The sequence below is a fragment of the Salarias fasciatus genome, chromosome 2, assembly GCF_902148845.1.
Source record: "Salarias fasciatus chromosome 2, fSalaFa1.1, whole genome shotgun sequence".
NCBI lineage: Eukaryota > Metazoa > Chordata > Actinopteri > Blenniiformes > Blenniidae > Salarias > Salarias fasciatus.
Window position 1 is genome coordinate 32889952 of NC_043746.1, and position 15180 is coordinate 32905131.

At 52.1% G+C, this 15180-nt stretch overlaps 2 protein-coding genes across 2 annotated transcripts; both read left to right on the forward strand.

The window, feature by feature from the left end:
• The first annotated feature begins 834 nt into the window (after nucleotides 1–834).
• On the forward strand, nucleotides 835–9899 carry enpp6 (ectonucleotide pyrophosphatase/phosphodiesterase 6). Its single transcript, XM_030104829.1, has 8 exons — nucleotides 835–1238; nucleotides 4830–5009; nucleotides 6917–7028; nucleotides 7117–7258; nucleotides 7335–7514; nucleotides 8245–8382; nucleotides 8590–8713; nucleotides 9096–9899. Exons 1-8 carry the CDS (start codon nucleotides 1232–1234, stop codon nucleotides 9323–9325), a joined length of 1113 nt encoding a protein of 370 aa, XP_029960689.1. The 5' UTR covers nucleotides 835–1231; the 3' UTR covers nucleotides 9326–9899.
• Nucleotides 9900–13522: 3623 nt separating this feature from the next.
• LOC115396992 (fibroblast growth factor 4-like) lies at nucleotides 13523–15116 on the forward strand. Its single transcript, XM_030103135.1, has 3 exons — nucleotides 13523–13817; nucleotides 14751–14854; nucleotides 14940–15116. Exons 1-3 carry the CDS (start codon nucleotides 13523–13525, stop codon nucleotides 15114–15116), a joined length of 576 nt encoding a protein of 191 aa, XP_029958995.1.
• The last annotated feature ends 64 nt before the right edge of the window (nucleotides 15117–15180 follow it).

The following is a 15180-nucleotide window of genomic DNA, read 5'->3' on the forward strand; positions in this document are numbered from 1 at the left end:
CTGCTCTCCAGTATTTTCTGTTCTCCACTGTGAGTTTGGAAGGAAACAAAGAGAAGCACTAGTCGAGGTCACCCGACTGACAGAGTGAATACAGTTAGAGAGCAGCCACACTGTCACACACACACACACACACACACACACACTGTCACACACCGCCGATGATCCTCAGCCTCGTAGTACAGGAGGGCAGCAAGGCCACGTTCGGCACGGTGTTGGCCATTTTTCAACTAAAAGGAAGCTGATTTGTAGAACCATTCATAAATGCAGTACTGTCTTTAAAAAAACAGCAGCTTACACTGCATTCTGATCATGCGCACGCACACACACACACACACACACACACACACACACACACACACACACACACACACACACACACACACACACACACGCACACACAGAGTCATAGTTTCACCATCTGAACTGGGATTTTACAGATTGTGTGACGATCATTTTCATTGGACCAGAGTCTAATAAGAATCAAACAGCATCATGAATTTGCATTTGTGTGTATGCTGATGACACTCTGGCTTCTCATCACTGTGTTTTCAGTTGTTTTTCGTGGAAAAAGTCTTTTATTTAATTGAAGTTATCGAGCTGCAGTTCCTCTGTAGTCCACCAGGGGGTGATGCAGCTCCTCTTTCTGACCCACAAACATGCTGTGATGAGTTATGAGGGCATAAGAGTTGTGATGATGATGATGATGATGATGATCCTCCTTTGTGCTCTCACGTGTCATGGCCCCTCCCCTCACAGTGCCAGCTCCTCCCACCTGGACAGACTCTGAACAGTCCGTGAGCTTCACATTCAGAGCACAGACAACATGAAGCCGCAGACACGGAGCGCACCGGGCTGCCTGCTGCAGCTCCACCTGCTGCTCCGCCTGCTGCTGCTGTCAGCTGCAGGTCATCAGGGTGCAGCTGCAGGTCATCAGGGTGCAGCTGCAGGTCAGCAGGGTGCAGCTGCAGGTCATCAGGGTGCAGCTGCAGGTCATCAGGGTGCAGCTGCAGGTCAGCAGGGTGGAGCTGCAGATCAGCAGGGTGGAGCTGCAGGTCTTCGGGGCTCAGCAGGGCGGCCACTGCTTGTCTTCCTGATCGACGGGTTCCGGTACGACTACACCGACCAGCTGCAGGCGCTGCCCGGCTTCCAGCAGCTGGTGCAAGAAGGGGTGAAGGTGGAGTACTTAACCCCGGACTTCCCCAGCCTGTCATACCCCAACTACTACACCTTAATGACAGGTAACCTTCCTCTCTCTACTACACCTTAATGACAGGTAACCCTCCTCTTTCTGCTACATTCTATCTATTGATCTCACTGCTCCAGCTAAAACACAGGCAAAGAAGCTGGATGGATTATGGTTGAATTAATGCATGATGGATGCTGGATGAATGGATAGATGGCAAATGGATGCATGATGGATGGATGATGGATGATGAATGGATGCTGGTTGGATGGTTGTATGATGAATGGATGCTGGATGGATGGATGATGGGTGGGTGGTGGATGGATGCTGGATGAATGGATAGATGGCAAATGGATGCATGATGGATGGATGATGGATAATGGATGGATGCTGATTGGATGAATGGATGATGGGTGTGTGGATGGATGGATGATGTATGTGGATGGATGGATGATGAATGGATGCTGGATGGATGGATGATGAGTGGGTGGTGGATGGATGCTGGATGGATGAATGGATGATGAATGGATGCTGGTTGGATGGCTGGCTGGTGGGGCTATGAGCTGTTTCATCATGTGACCTCTGACTCTTGAAGCCTTTGAGGAGGTAAACCATTCCAGCTGTAGAACAGGCCTCAGAGCAGTACTTCCTGTGGAGCCTCCTGCAGATCCTCGCTGGTCTCTCCAAGTACAGACCGTCTTCCAGACCAGTGTGGCGCTGCTTCAGCTGCTTCAGCCGCTTCAGCCGCTCCGCCAGCTTCGGTTCCACCTCTTCACCTGGTTCTTCCCTCCTCAGTTCAGTGTTTTCTGGTTCAGCTGGGTTCAGAACCACATCCAGACCTTGTCGTCATTAAATGGGACTTTTGAATGATGTCATACTTGTTTGGGCGGCCACTGGAAGAGGTTTTCTACTCTGTGTGAGGTGATGGCTCCTTCAGAGGTAGACACAGAGCTCCTGGCCTTCTGCTTCTGTCACACACACTTTTAGCCAACTGTGTAGAAGGCATGACTGTCCAAGTCCCAGGACAGAATGAAACGGATTCCACTGAAGCGTCTCGCTGGCTGTGTTCTGACCACACCGAAGCCCGGTTTTACCAGGCATAGGGAGATGCTTTGAGGAATCTGTTTCCATGGCTCAGAGCAGAGAGAGGTGTTGATGAGAAGAACCACACAGGAACCAACAGAGGAAGACTCATAGCTGCTGCTTCAGTGAAGAAACACCGGAAAAATTCACATGTAGCTTCACTGCTGGCCCAGTAAGCCTGGAGGAAAGTGGGTCAGCTCCACCTGCTGCTACGACCACTGCTCCAGGAGTATAGAGGGAGGCTGCTGCTCCAGGACTATAGAGGGAGGCTGCTGCTCCAGGAGTATAGAGGGAGGCTGCTCCAGGAGTATAGAGGGAGGCTGATCCAGGAGTATAGAGGGAGGCTGCTCCAGGAGTATAGAGGGAGGCTGCTGCTCCAGGACTATAGAGGGAGGCTGCTGCTCCAGGAGTATAGAGGGAGGCTGCTCCAGGAGTATAGAGGGAGGCTGCTGCTCCAGGACTATAGAGGGAGGCTGCTGCTCCAGGAGTATAGAGGGAGGCTGCTGCTCCAGGAGTATAGAGGGAGGCTGCTGCTCCAGGAGTATAGAGGGAGGCTGCTGATCCAGGAGTATAGAGGGAGGCTGCTCCAGGAGTATAGAGGGAGGCTGCTCCAGGAGTATAGAGGGAGGCTGCTCCAGGAGTATAGAGGGAGGCTGCTCCAGGAGTATAGAGGGAGGCTGCTCCAGGAGTATAGAGGGAGGCTGCTGCTCCAGGACTATAGAGGGAGGCTGCTGCTCCAGGAGTATAGAGGGAGGCTGCTCCAGGAGTATAGAGGGAGGCTGCTCCAGGAGTATAGAGGGAGGCTGCTGCTCCAGGACTATAGAGGGAGGCTGCTGCTCCAGGAGTATAGAGGGAGGCTGCTGCTCCAGGAGTATAGAGGGAGGCTGCTGCTCCAGGAGTATAGAGGGAGGCTGCTGATCCAGGAGTATAGAGGGAGGCTGCTCCAGGAGTATAGAGGGAGGCTGCTCCAGGAGTATAGAGGGAGGCTGCTCCAGGAGTATAGAGGGAGGCTGCTGCTCCAGGACTATAGAGGGAGGCTGCTGCTCCAGGAGTATAGAGGGAGGCTGATCCAGGAGTATAGAGGGAGGCTGATCTGGGAGTATAGAGGGAGGCTGCTCCAGGAGTATAGAGGGAGGCTGCTCCAGGAGTATAGAGGGAGGCTGATCTGGGAGTATAGAGGGAGGCTGATCCAGGAGTATAGAGGGAGGCTGATCCAGGAGTATAGAGAGAGGCTTGCTAAAGAAACACACACCTACACGAAGAGCCACTAGATTTAGATGTCATAATATACTTAAACATGGGATCTGGAGAGTTTAGTGTTTTAGTCGAGACCACGAAGACTGAGACCAAGACAAGACCAAGACTTTTTGGGGTCCAGACCCAGTCCAGACAAATCGAGACCGAGAGCACATCTTATTGAACTGATCCATTTTATTCAACATTTCTTCAGTGGAGCTTTTAGTCAAGTGGACTAACAATCTGTCCGAGACTCTCAGAGTTTAAATCTCCTGTCCACAGTCTCAGAGACTGACATGGGGTTCTGCCTCGTGATGTTGGAAAGCTTATGTAAACCGTGTTGTTTTCCTTTAATACAAATGGAAACAGAATAACTTTGAAAATGTGTACAACTGTCACTGTCTCTCACATATTCCACCTTCATGAACTCAGTAGGAAACGCCGGAGAGCTGCTGCTGGTCAACATGCAGACCTGCACACAGCAGTGTTCTCCTCACAGCTCTGCTTTTATCAAGACTACAAAGTTCAGAGCATTTTGACGCAAAGAGGAAATACAGTTTGTTCTTTTCACTGATTTTTCTTGGCTCAATTCTTAATGCAGTGAAATCCCTCCTGGATGAACTGTGAACGCCCCTCTGCTCAACTCTGTCTCACCCTGCTCAACTCTGTTTTACTCTGTTCAGCCCTGTTTGACTCTGTTTGACTCTGTACTGTCAGCTGTCCTCTCCCATTCTGTGTCCTCTCTTACCAGTTTGTCCTCTCTTACCAGTTTGTCACTTCCTGCTTTATTCGGACCCACCTGTGTCTTCTTTCTTCTGTCTCCGCTCATCCCTCCTGTCTCTCGTCCCTCTGTTGTCCAGACTTCTCTTTCGCCTCTGTCTCCTCATTTCCCAGGGTGCTCTCTTCTGACCTCTGACCCCCGGTGTTCCCTGTGTGCTCTCTTGTGTTGTTGTCCTTCTTGGTCTCTGGACTTGGGTTTGACCTGCCTGTTGACCCCTCCTCATGTCCACTGTGATGATCAACAACCTTCCTGTGTGTGAAGTGTCATTCCTGAGGGAAGTGTCTGGAAGCTGGGGAGTCGTACCTGGCACTGCCTCTCACTTACACAGCGGGAATCTGTTTACACCTCCCATCTTCCTGTTTCCAGTTCTCTGCTGGAGGAAGTTTCACTCTGCACTTTTCACACTTTTTCTTTATACAAGGTTTTCCTTTTAAAGACACACACACACACATATATTTATATATTAATAAGTGTGTTAGATGTGTTTGGGGAGTCTGCAGGACGTGTACGTCGATGGATGAGTTGATGCGGGTGTTTGCTCCTCAGGCCGCCACACTGAAACACGCCACATGACGGGGAACTACATGTGGAGCGAAGCCTCCGACCAGGAGTTCCTGATCGGCACCAACGCCGACAGCCTGCTGCCGCTGTGGTGGGACGGCTCGGAGCCGCTGTGGGTCAGCCTGCAGAGGCAGGGCCGCGACGTCTTCATGTACTACTGGCCTGGTGAGCGCGCGCACACACACACACACACACACACACACACACACACACACACACACACACACACACACACACACACACACACTCACGCACAAAGCAACACGGAGCAGTGAGTTGTTCCGGTATCTTCCGCTCCCTGACCGGTCAGTCCCGCCGGGCACTGATTATAAAGTGGACAGCTGTTCATCTGACGGCTGTTCATCCGTCTGAGGAGACAGGTCCTCACACCGTCTCACTCTGAATGAATTTACAGCCACAGGATGTTACAGGAAGGGGAAGCGAAGGCGTTTTCTTTCCTACAAAGTCATGAAACTTTTAAAAACAACGTAGGAAGTCTGTTCATAAGAGCGGTTGACCTTTAACCCTGCAGACGGGCAGCGGCCGCCTGAAGTGAGCTGTCGGCCCGGCGGCGGTCTTCCAGAGCAGGAGGAGCGTCACTGAGCGCTGGAGCGATGGAATCTGACAGCTCAACAACGGCGTTCCGCTCCGTCAGCCCGTCTCCACCCGTCTGGGCGCCGGGACAATGGAGGCCGGCCTGTGGGCGCCGCACGCAGCTCCGCCCCCCATCCACCTCCAAATCCCCCCAGAGGGCCTCCACCCCCCCGCCCAGCAGACCACCCAGCGGTCTGCTGCTCAAGCTGCGGCCTGCGGCCCCCCGAGGGTCCCTGCAGGAAAGCCTTACAGGCTGTGGAACACGCCATGAGTGTCAGCTGTGACCACAGATCGCTGTCTGATCACACTGCGACGAGGAGCTCATGCTGAAGGAGCAAGAACTGCTTCAGAACCCGGTTCTGAGACCCGGATCCAGAGCAGGGAGCCGCAGAACTCCCAACCACACTGAACCTTTCAGAACCTTTCAGAACCTCACACAAACACAAGACTTTGAACGAAAATGGAGCAGAAAGCTCAATACTGCCAACTGATGGGCAGAAGGAGAATTACACTCTGGAAACTAATAAAACCAACAAAACAGACGAGAGCAGAACTCAGGTCCAGCAAACGACGAAAAACCTGCAAGTTACTGAACAAATATATGACCAGAACGCAAACCTGCTCTGGACAAATACCCAGAGTCCATCAGCGGCTCTCTGAGCTCCACACACTGACTGCAGCTCAGCAGGCCTGGAGTGACCATGTTTCTCCAGACGTTTATGGGCGAGACCCTGCAGAGGAACCCTGCTGCAGAGGAGACGTTCCTGCAGGTCGAGGCAGCAGAGAACCCACTCCAGTCTGCTTCAAACCGAGGCGTGGCCTGTGCTCTGCAGCTCTGAAATGAATCTTTCATTGACTTTATTTCAGATGTTCTCCAACAGCCTGAGCCTGGAGAGCTCAGTATCTGAATACTGTGACTCCAGCTCTGTCTACCTGAGGACGCCCCCTGCTGGCCACGTTTTAAAAACCTTGAGCTGCTCAGCTTTTCTCTGGACTTCATTTCAGAACATTTTACTGTTTCATGTTTTTTGCCAGAATTATTCATTCATGCATGTGCTCAGATTACTTGTTTCTCCTTATTTTTTTCAAATAATTTGGTTTTTCTCTCCTTTTTCATTTTTTTGTGTGAAGCAGGGACGGTTGTAGAGTTTGTCTGTTTCCATGTGAACACAGATGCTATAAGACATCGTCATTATTGAGTCGTCCATAAGCTTTCCCCTGTGACTCTAAACTAGACGAACAGACACATGCAGTTACTGTGTGACGATGATAATACTGTGTATTTCAAAGGAAGTTGACCACAGTTTAATTCATTGTCCTGATGGTAACGTCAGGATGAAGGCTCACATTTCTCAACATGACTTGACATGAGTTTCTCAGTCAGTGTTGGCTGAGTTTAGTTTTGGTTGAATGTGTTGACTGCATTGACTGCTGTCCCTGGAACGCCCAGTCCTCATCTGCCCCTCATGTGTCTCCAGGCTGCGAGGTGGAGATTCTGGGCGTCCGCCCGGCGTTCTGTGAGAAGTACGTCTACAACCCGTCGGTTGAGAACCTGACCGACTCCATCACCGACGCCCTGGGTGTGTTGAGGTAAGCTCCTGCTCCACATCTGAACCGTGCTGAGGCACAGCGCCTCCCTGTGGCTGCTGAGGAGAACGCTCTGCTCCTGTGGGTTCAGGTCGGGCCGAGCGGACATGGCTGCCATTTACTATGAGAAAATAGACGTGGAGGGCCACCACTTCGGCCCGGACTCCGAGCAGGTCCGGGCTGCTGTGAGGGAGCTGGACGGGGCCATGCAGACGCTCAACAGGAAGCTGAAGGTAAGCGTCCACATGGTGGCGGTCCTGCTGGTGCTGGAGGGTTCTCCGATCCATGAACGCGTCTCCCGTCTTCCAGGAGATGAATGAAGAGCAGCACATCAACGTGGTGCTGTTTTCAGATCACGGCATGACCAAGCTGCAGTGGATGGAGAAGCTGATAGAGCTGGACAAACACATCAACATGACGGACGTCAGGAAGATGATGGACCGAGGACCGGTCGTCAATCTGTGGCCTCGGCAGGACAAGTACAACGAGGTACCACCCTGAACTCTGCCGTCTGCAGAACCAGACTCAGAGGAGACTTTCTAGAACCAGACTCAGAGGAGACTTTCTAGAACCAGACTGAGGAGACTTTCTAGAACCAGACTCAGAGGAGACTTTCTAGAACCAGACTCAGAGGGGACTTTCTAGAACCAGACTCAGAGGAGACTTTCTAGAACCAGACTGAGGAGACTTTCTAGAACCAGACTCAGAGGAGACTTTCTAGAACCAGACTCAGAGGGGACTTTCTAGAACCAGACTGAGGAGACTTTCTAGAACCAGACTCAGAGGAGACTTTCTAGAACCAGACTCAGAGGGGACTTTCTAGAACCAGACTCAGAGGAGACTTTCTAGAACCAGACTCAGAGGAGACTTTCTAGAACCAGACTCAGAGGAGACTTTCTAGAACCAGACTCAGAGGAGACTTTCTGTTCATTGCTTCTTCTACTGAAGAGGACCAGACTTTGGTCCAGGCTCTGGTCCTGGGTCAGGTGTCTGTCCTGTGCTTGGAGGAGCCCTGATCTGGGTCACAGCTCCCTGGGTGGAAATGAAAGCAGCAGAACACAAAAGAAACGTTTCTTTCTTCTTTCCAGCCCGGTGAAGCCTGCCACATGGCTCAGTGTGTTCCAGTTAGCGTGACCAATGATCCTGATCAGGATCGTCCTCCATGTAACCTCATGTTCCCGTGTGGAGTTGTTTGTTGTGTGTGGTCTGTTGGTCTCAGGTGTATGCGGCGCTGTCCCGGGTCTCCAACATGCAGGTCTACGGCAGACAGGAGATCCCTGAGCGCCTCCACTACAAGGGAGGGAAGTTTGTTTCTCCTCTCACGCTGGTGGCGGATCCAGGCTGGTTCATCACGGAGGTAAAGGAGCTGAATGCACCCAAGGTCAAGACATTCAGGGGCAACAGGCTAAAACACGCTGAGTGAGGAAAATCCTCTGTTTTTACCCAACATATCATCATCTGCTCCACCAGTTCATTCAAACTGCTTGAACTGGCTGAGAACTGATCCACACACAGAGGACAGCAGAACCCCCTCAGAGACGACTGTCTCCTGTTTTCTCTGCAGAACAGAGACAAGCTTCCGTACTGGAGGAATGAGTCTGGGCCGGCCTCGGCCTGGCAGCACGGCTGGCACGGATACGACAATGAGTTCCTGGACATGAGGGGCTTCTTCTTGGCTAAAGGACCTGGTAACGAACACCCCTCCCCTCTCTGCCTCCACTCTCACTCAGCCGTGTACGTCGAATCAGACTGGACTGACCGCATGGCGTCCAGACGGCTGAATCAGAAAGTAGAGACTTCTAAGACAGAACCCTGTGGAACTCCATGTTTAACTTTAGTAAAGGTTCCAAGACAGAACCCTGTGGAACTCCATATTTAACTCCATGTTTCATCCCAGAGTTTCAGTCGTGCATTTGTTGTTTGTGTACAGATGGGTGTTGGGTTCATGTCTCTGTGATGTTCCTGGTCCATGGTCTGCTGGATCATGTGTGTTGAAGCGTGATGTGGTCTGGAGCTGGTCTTGAGGGGGGGTGGAGACTGAATTTCATCCCTCCATGTTCTCCCTCTCAGACTTTAAGCAGAACGTGCAGGCGGCGCCGATCCGAGCCGTGGACGTCTACAACCTGATGTGCTGGACTCTGGGGGTCCAGCCTCTGCCCAACAACGGGTCCTGGTCCCGGGTGGAGTACCTGCTGAGGAGCTCTGCTGGTCCCCTGCAGCCGGGACCGGCCTGGACCTGCTGGACCTGCTGGGCCTGCTGGGGGGCTTCAGTGACTCTGCTCCTGACCAGAGGGAACTGAAACACCCGGTTTGGGGGAACCGGAAACTCTGACCAGGAGCCATCATTTCAGTCAGACTCAGAACTGGAGGCTTCTCCGGAAATCAGAACTCATGATGAGAAATGAAAACTGAAACACATCAGAGATCTCCTCCAGGGAACACACAGTTCAGCTTAAAAAAAAATCCTCCTAGAATTATTAATGTCTTTTATCAATTCTACAAATAACCGTTTTGATTTCAATGTCAGGATGTAATTAAGTTTAGAAAACAGTCAAATAGCTGTGCTGGTTGGCAGGAATGGCTCGATGTGAATGTTATGAGGTTATTGTCTTAAATCCATTTAATGGACTCGTTTACAGGAAGTGGGAGGATCTCCAGCCTCGGCCCTCGTTAAATGCAACTCATCTAATTAGAGCATTGTGTCTCTTGATGTGTGAATATCTACAGTGTTTACTGATTTCAGGAGCCTTGTCACTGGTTTTTACAGATTGTTCATATTCATCTACTTAATGATCAACATTAGTGGAAAATGACGACGGATGACTGCTGTAATCCAGAGGTATTTTTGTTTTTGTCTCAGTCTTATTTGTATGTTTGTGTTTGATCTCTGTACATTTTATTAAAAATATCCATTAAACTAATGTGCTGCAAAATGCAAGTGTTTTTCAACCAAACACTGGTGAGGAGTAAATATCTCACTACAGGGTTGTACAGGTTTTTCGTCCTGGTGGATGTGCATTATATATCTTTAAAGTCTGACTGACAGACAGGAGTGTGTGAGATTATATAGGAGAGTCTTAAAGAGGTTTCAGATTCAGAGAACTCATAGTGATGAGCAGATGAAGCTTCATGAACCACTGCCTTTATGTTCTGAAGCCACTAGATGGCGCTGTCTGTTCACGAAATGTTTGGGTGCACACTTCATTACCAGAGCCAAGATCATGGAACAGGATCAGGTTCTGCTCAGGTTCCTCCAGATACCAGAGCCGATCTGCAGCCTTCATCACCTCGTTCTCCACCGGATAAAATCATTCTGGAGCTGCAAAATGTGCCAGATGTCTGAAAGGAGGAAAAATCATGCAGAGGAAATAATTGCCACAGGCTGCATGGATGAAGTCTACAATTGAGATGCATTTAAGACATTTTTAGCTGTTTTTTCCAGGTTTTTATTTTTCAGGGATTTGTGCTTTAGACATTTTATAAATCTGGTCTTTTTGGCCTCTTTAGGTGTTTCTGCGTTTCTTCTTAATGGTGAGAGCAGTTTTAGCTATATATTTTCTTTTTTTTCCTTTTTCCCCCGTTTCTTTTCTGTTTTCCTTTTCGATGTTTTTTTTATCAGACCCTGATCCAGAACCACAACCAGAACCACACAGGGTCACACTCATGGCTTCATCCTCTTGCTGTGCTCGCCTGTCTGGGTTGTGGTGGTGAAACTCACTGGTTTTAATACACCTTCCATTGACTCTAGTGCAGCTCCTCCACCATCCACCAGGAGGCGCTGCAGCTCACTCGCACACCGCTGCACCATGCAGACCACGTTCCTGCTGAGTCCTGAAGAAGACGAACCCAGACTCACTGCTCCATGAGAGGCCGAGCTCAGAGTGAGGTCCAGCCTGGAGGACCCGCCTCCTCCGGGTCAGGCCGTCTTCAACACACTCAGCAGCCGGGCCAGAGGTTTTCAGGGGGACACCGTGAAAAAGACTCTGTCTTTAAAGATGGAGCGTCTTACTATGATAAATCTGATGAGATCGATTGAGGAAAACCTGTTGGTCAGACATCTGATTCTTCTTCTGCACCTCTTTATCCATCACACACACTCACACACACACACACACACACACACACACACTCACTCACAGAGTCCCACTGCCCTTCCAATTCAGGGAATTTTATTGTTATTGAAAGAATAAAAGTTTTCATACGATTCTCTAACCTCCAATCAGAACAGCAGAAAGTCTCCTCTGGTTCTGGTTCTGGTTCTACAGAAAGTCTCCTCCTGTGGTTCTGGTTCTGCAGGTTCCTGGGAGGTTTTCCTCCGTCCCCTTTGCGGGTTCTTGTTGTTTTGTTGGTCTTTTCTTTCTTGAGGTTGTTTGGTTTGGTGGGGAGGAAATGAGACGGTAGAACTGAACTGAAAGTACCACAGAGGAGGAAGACGCTTCCTCTGCAGACATGGTGGCGTCTGTCTCTTCATGAGGACGCGAGGCTGGACGTGACGTGGCTCTGATCATCTCCAGCACCCCCAGCGGGGACGGGGGCGGTGGAGACCCCCGTGGACGCTGACTCCAGCTGCTGAGGCGTGGCCGGCCGGTGGGGGGAGGCGGAGGCCCGGCGCTGGACGCCGTCAGAGACGTCAGAGCTCATGGGGTGGAAGGGTCACCCACGTCACTGGGGGTGGGGGTGGGGGTGGGGGTGGGTGGGGCGGGGGCGGGCTGACGCACCGCCGTCCGCTGGAATTAAGCACCGCTGCTGGACGCAGCAGCGCCGGCTGGTGTGATTCACGCTGTGGCTGTGGGGAGTCTTCACGCCGCCCTGCTGCCGGCGGCGCAGAGGAACACACACACTGACAGGTCAACACCCGCCACACACACCTCCCAACAGCTGACTCATTTCTCCGAAGCTTCAGTCCAACAGAACCGAGACGTTTCATCGTGAGGTGCACCGGTCCAGGTCTGACCCGGGACCGGGTCCAGCACCACACCGCCCTCAACAGGATATAAACCGGTACAGAACGCATGGACGCTCCTCCTGAAGCGGGGGGGACCAGTGTGAGGAGAATGGAGGACCAGTCCTTATTCTCAGACTTTTTCCAAGAATGTTTTTAAGAAACAGTTTTTTCTGATTTCGACAAAAAGGAAGTTTTGGACCAAAACTTCAAAACTCAACGTTTCTACTTGGTTTGACTTTCCAACGCAGACCATTAAGCAGCTCACCATGACCGACGCTCCACTGTGTGTGAGGCTTCACTGCTTCACTGCTTCACATCCAGCCGGTGGACGGAGCCTTCAGGGGGCTGATTTCCTCTGGAGCCCCAGGAGTCCCACCAAGGAGCTGAGGTCCAGGACCACAGCTGAGGTCCAGGACCTCAGCTGAGGTCCAGAACCACAGCTGAGGTCCAGAACCACAGCTGAGGTCCAGAACCACAGCTGAGGTCCAGGACCACAGCTGAGGTCCAGAACCACAGCTGAGGTCCAGAACCACAGCTGAGGTCCAGAACCACAGCTGAGGTCCAGGACCACAGCTGAGGTCCAGAACCACAGCTGAGGTCCAGGTCCAGGACTCCAGCTGAGGTTGGGTTAATCGGTGACCCTAAACTGCCCCTAGGTGTGAATGCCACAGGTCAGGTTTGTCTGTCTCTGTGTGTTGGCCCTGTCACAGACTGGAGAACTGTCCAGGGTGGACCCCGCCCGGTGTCTCCAGCACCCCGTGACCCTGAAAAGGTCAAAGCAGCCTGGGACATGGAGGAGTAGTCTGGAGGAATAACATTTTGTAAGTGAGTTTAGTTTTGCTTGAACACCTTTCTGGCTTTAACTTGTGGACGTCATGGACGCTCCAGCTGGAGCAGGAGCACCGTCCCAGGTGGAGCAGTTCAGGAGCCTCTGTGGGACCAAAGCTGGAGGCTTTAATGAATATGTGAGTGAGGATGCTTTAGGTGGTTTCCAGGGGGGATTAGCTAGTGTTGCCCGGGGCATCAAGTCTCTGGAAGTCACCCGGGTCACCTCTCCTCCCTGTGGACACCAGCCTCCATCCCGCCAGACCGCCACCGTCCACCACCGTCCACCACAGTCCCAACACTCCGCAGTGCACCGACTCCCACATCGTCCCCGCAGTGTGTGAGGAGTCCAGGTCTGAGGCCTGATTCAGAAGCAGCAGAGCTCCTCCAGGAGCGAGGCTCCTGACCTGTTTGTTTGGCGTGTGCGTGGAGCGGCCCGTTGCGTTGTGTTGCGTGCTTCCACAGCTCCTGTGACTCACAGACAAACAGACGGCGGGGGGCGCTTGATGTCACCGTGGCCACATATAAAGTCTGTTGAACGTCTGCTGGATCCGACTGAGGAGCCAGGAGGCTGAGCGGGGAGGGAACATGCAGACTGCAGCCTGCGCTGTAGAGGTGGAGGGCTGACCTGCAGGTGACGCTCCCCACATGGTCCTGACCGCTCCGCCGTCTGAGAACGCCGAGCTGGACCGGGTCTCGCCTGGTTCCCATGTGTGTGACGAGTGAGATGTCCTGCTCCGGGTCCCGGCTCCCCCTGCTCCTGTACGGCCTCCTGCTGTGCAGCTGCTTCGCCTCGTCCGCCGTCCTCGCCGCTTTGAGACAAAGCCCGCAGAGCGCCGCATCGCCGGACTCCTGGAGCAAGAGGGAGGCCACGCCACGAGACGCACACGGAGACGGAGACGGACACTTCCTGCTGGGCATCAAGAGGCTGAGGAGGCTCTACTGCAACGTGGGCATCGGCTTCCACATCCAGGTCCTCCCCAACGGGACCATCAGGGGCGTCCACAGCGAGGACAGATACAGTAAGTGAGTCTGCCAGAGACCCTCCAGGACCCCCGCTCTGCCAGCACCTGCTGCACCAGCAGGTCATCAGTCTGGACCCGAACTGGTCCTCAACGGACAGGAGTCTGTAGACTGGGAGGATGAACCAGTGACAGGGTGAATCCGTGACAGGATGGACTGGTGACAGGATGGATTAGTGACAGAATGAACGGGTGACAGGATAAATGGGTGATAGTATGGACTGGTGAAAGGAGGAATCTGTAACAGGATGAATTTTTAACAGGATGGATTGGTGACTGGATGAATTTGATGATAAGGTGAATAGTGACAGTGTGGATTGGTGACAGGATGAACTTGAGACAGGTTGAATTGGTGACAAGTTTAATTGGTGACAGGGTGAATCCGTGACAGGGTGGATTAGTGACAGGATGGACTAATGGATTGGTGACATGATGGATTGGTGAAAGGATGAATGCTTCCTTGTGGTTTGTTAGACGAGAGAAGATGAGTTGAGCCGAGTAGAAACAGGCTTCCTGTTCTGGTTCAATGTTTGATGAGTGTGTGTGTGTGTGTGTGTGTGTGTGTGTGTGTGTGTGTTCTTGTATTTCTATCCTTGTCGGGGCCAAATGTCCCCACAAGGATAGCAAATCGTGGAACGACGTGCCTTGTGGGGACCTTTTTCCGGTCCTAAGTAGGAGAAACAGTGTTTTCTTGACCATGTTGTTGTTACTGAAAAAAGTAAAAGTGCAAAAACATTTCTTTAGGGTTAGGCTTTGTTGTGGTGTGGGTTAGGGTTAGGGTAAGGGTCAAGGTTCGGGGCTAGACATGAATGGGAGTCAATGGACGGTCCCCACAAGGATAGAAATACAAGACTGAGCGTGTGTGTGTGTGTGATATTGATTGGTCGGTGTGGGGGGCGGCCTGTTCTCAGACTGTCTGCTGATTGGTTCCAGGCCTCCTGGAGATCTCTCCGGTGGACAGAGGAGTGGTGACTCTGTTCGGGGTGAGGAGCCGTCTCTTCATCGCCATGAACGACAAAGGGAAGCTCTACGGCTCGGTGAGAACCGCACACACACGGGGACATCCTGCACCCTTCACAGCGAGCTGCTGAGCGGAGAATCTGCTGCCTGTCCTCTCCTCAGGGTCGATTCAGCGACGAGTGCCAGTTCAAGGAGAGTCTCCTGGCCAACAACTACAACGCGTACGAGTCGGCGGTCCACCCGGGGATGTACATCGGCCTCAGCAGGATGGGCAAAACCAAGCGAGGCAACCGAGTCACCCCCAACATGACCATGACACACTTCCTGCCCCGGATATGAGCCGCTGGACGTCAGGAAGCCAGCGGAGAGGACAGTGGGAGACAGAGGGCTCAGCGAGGACACT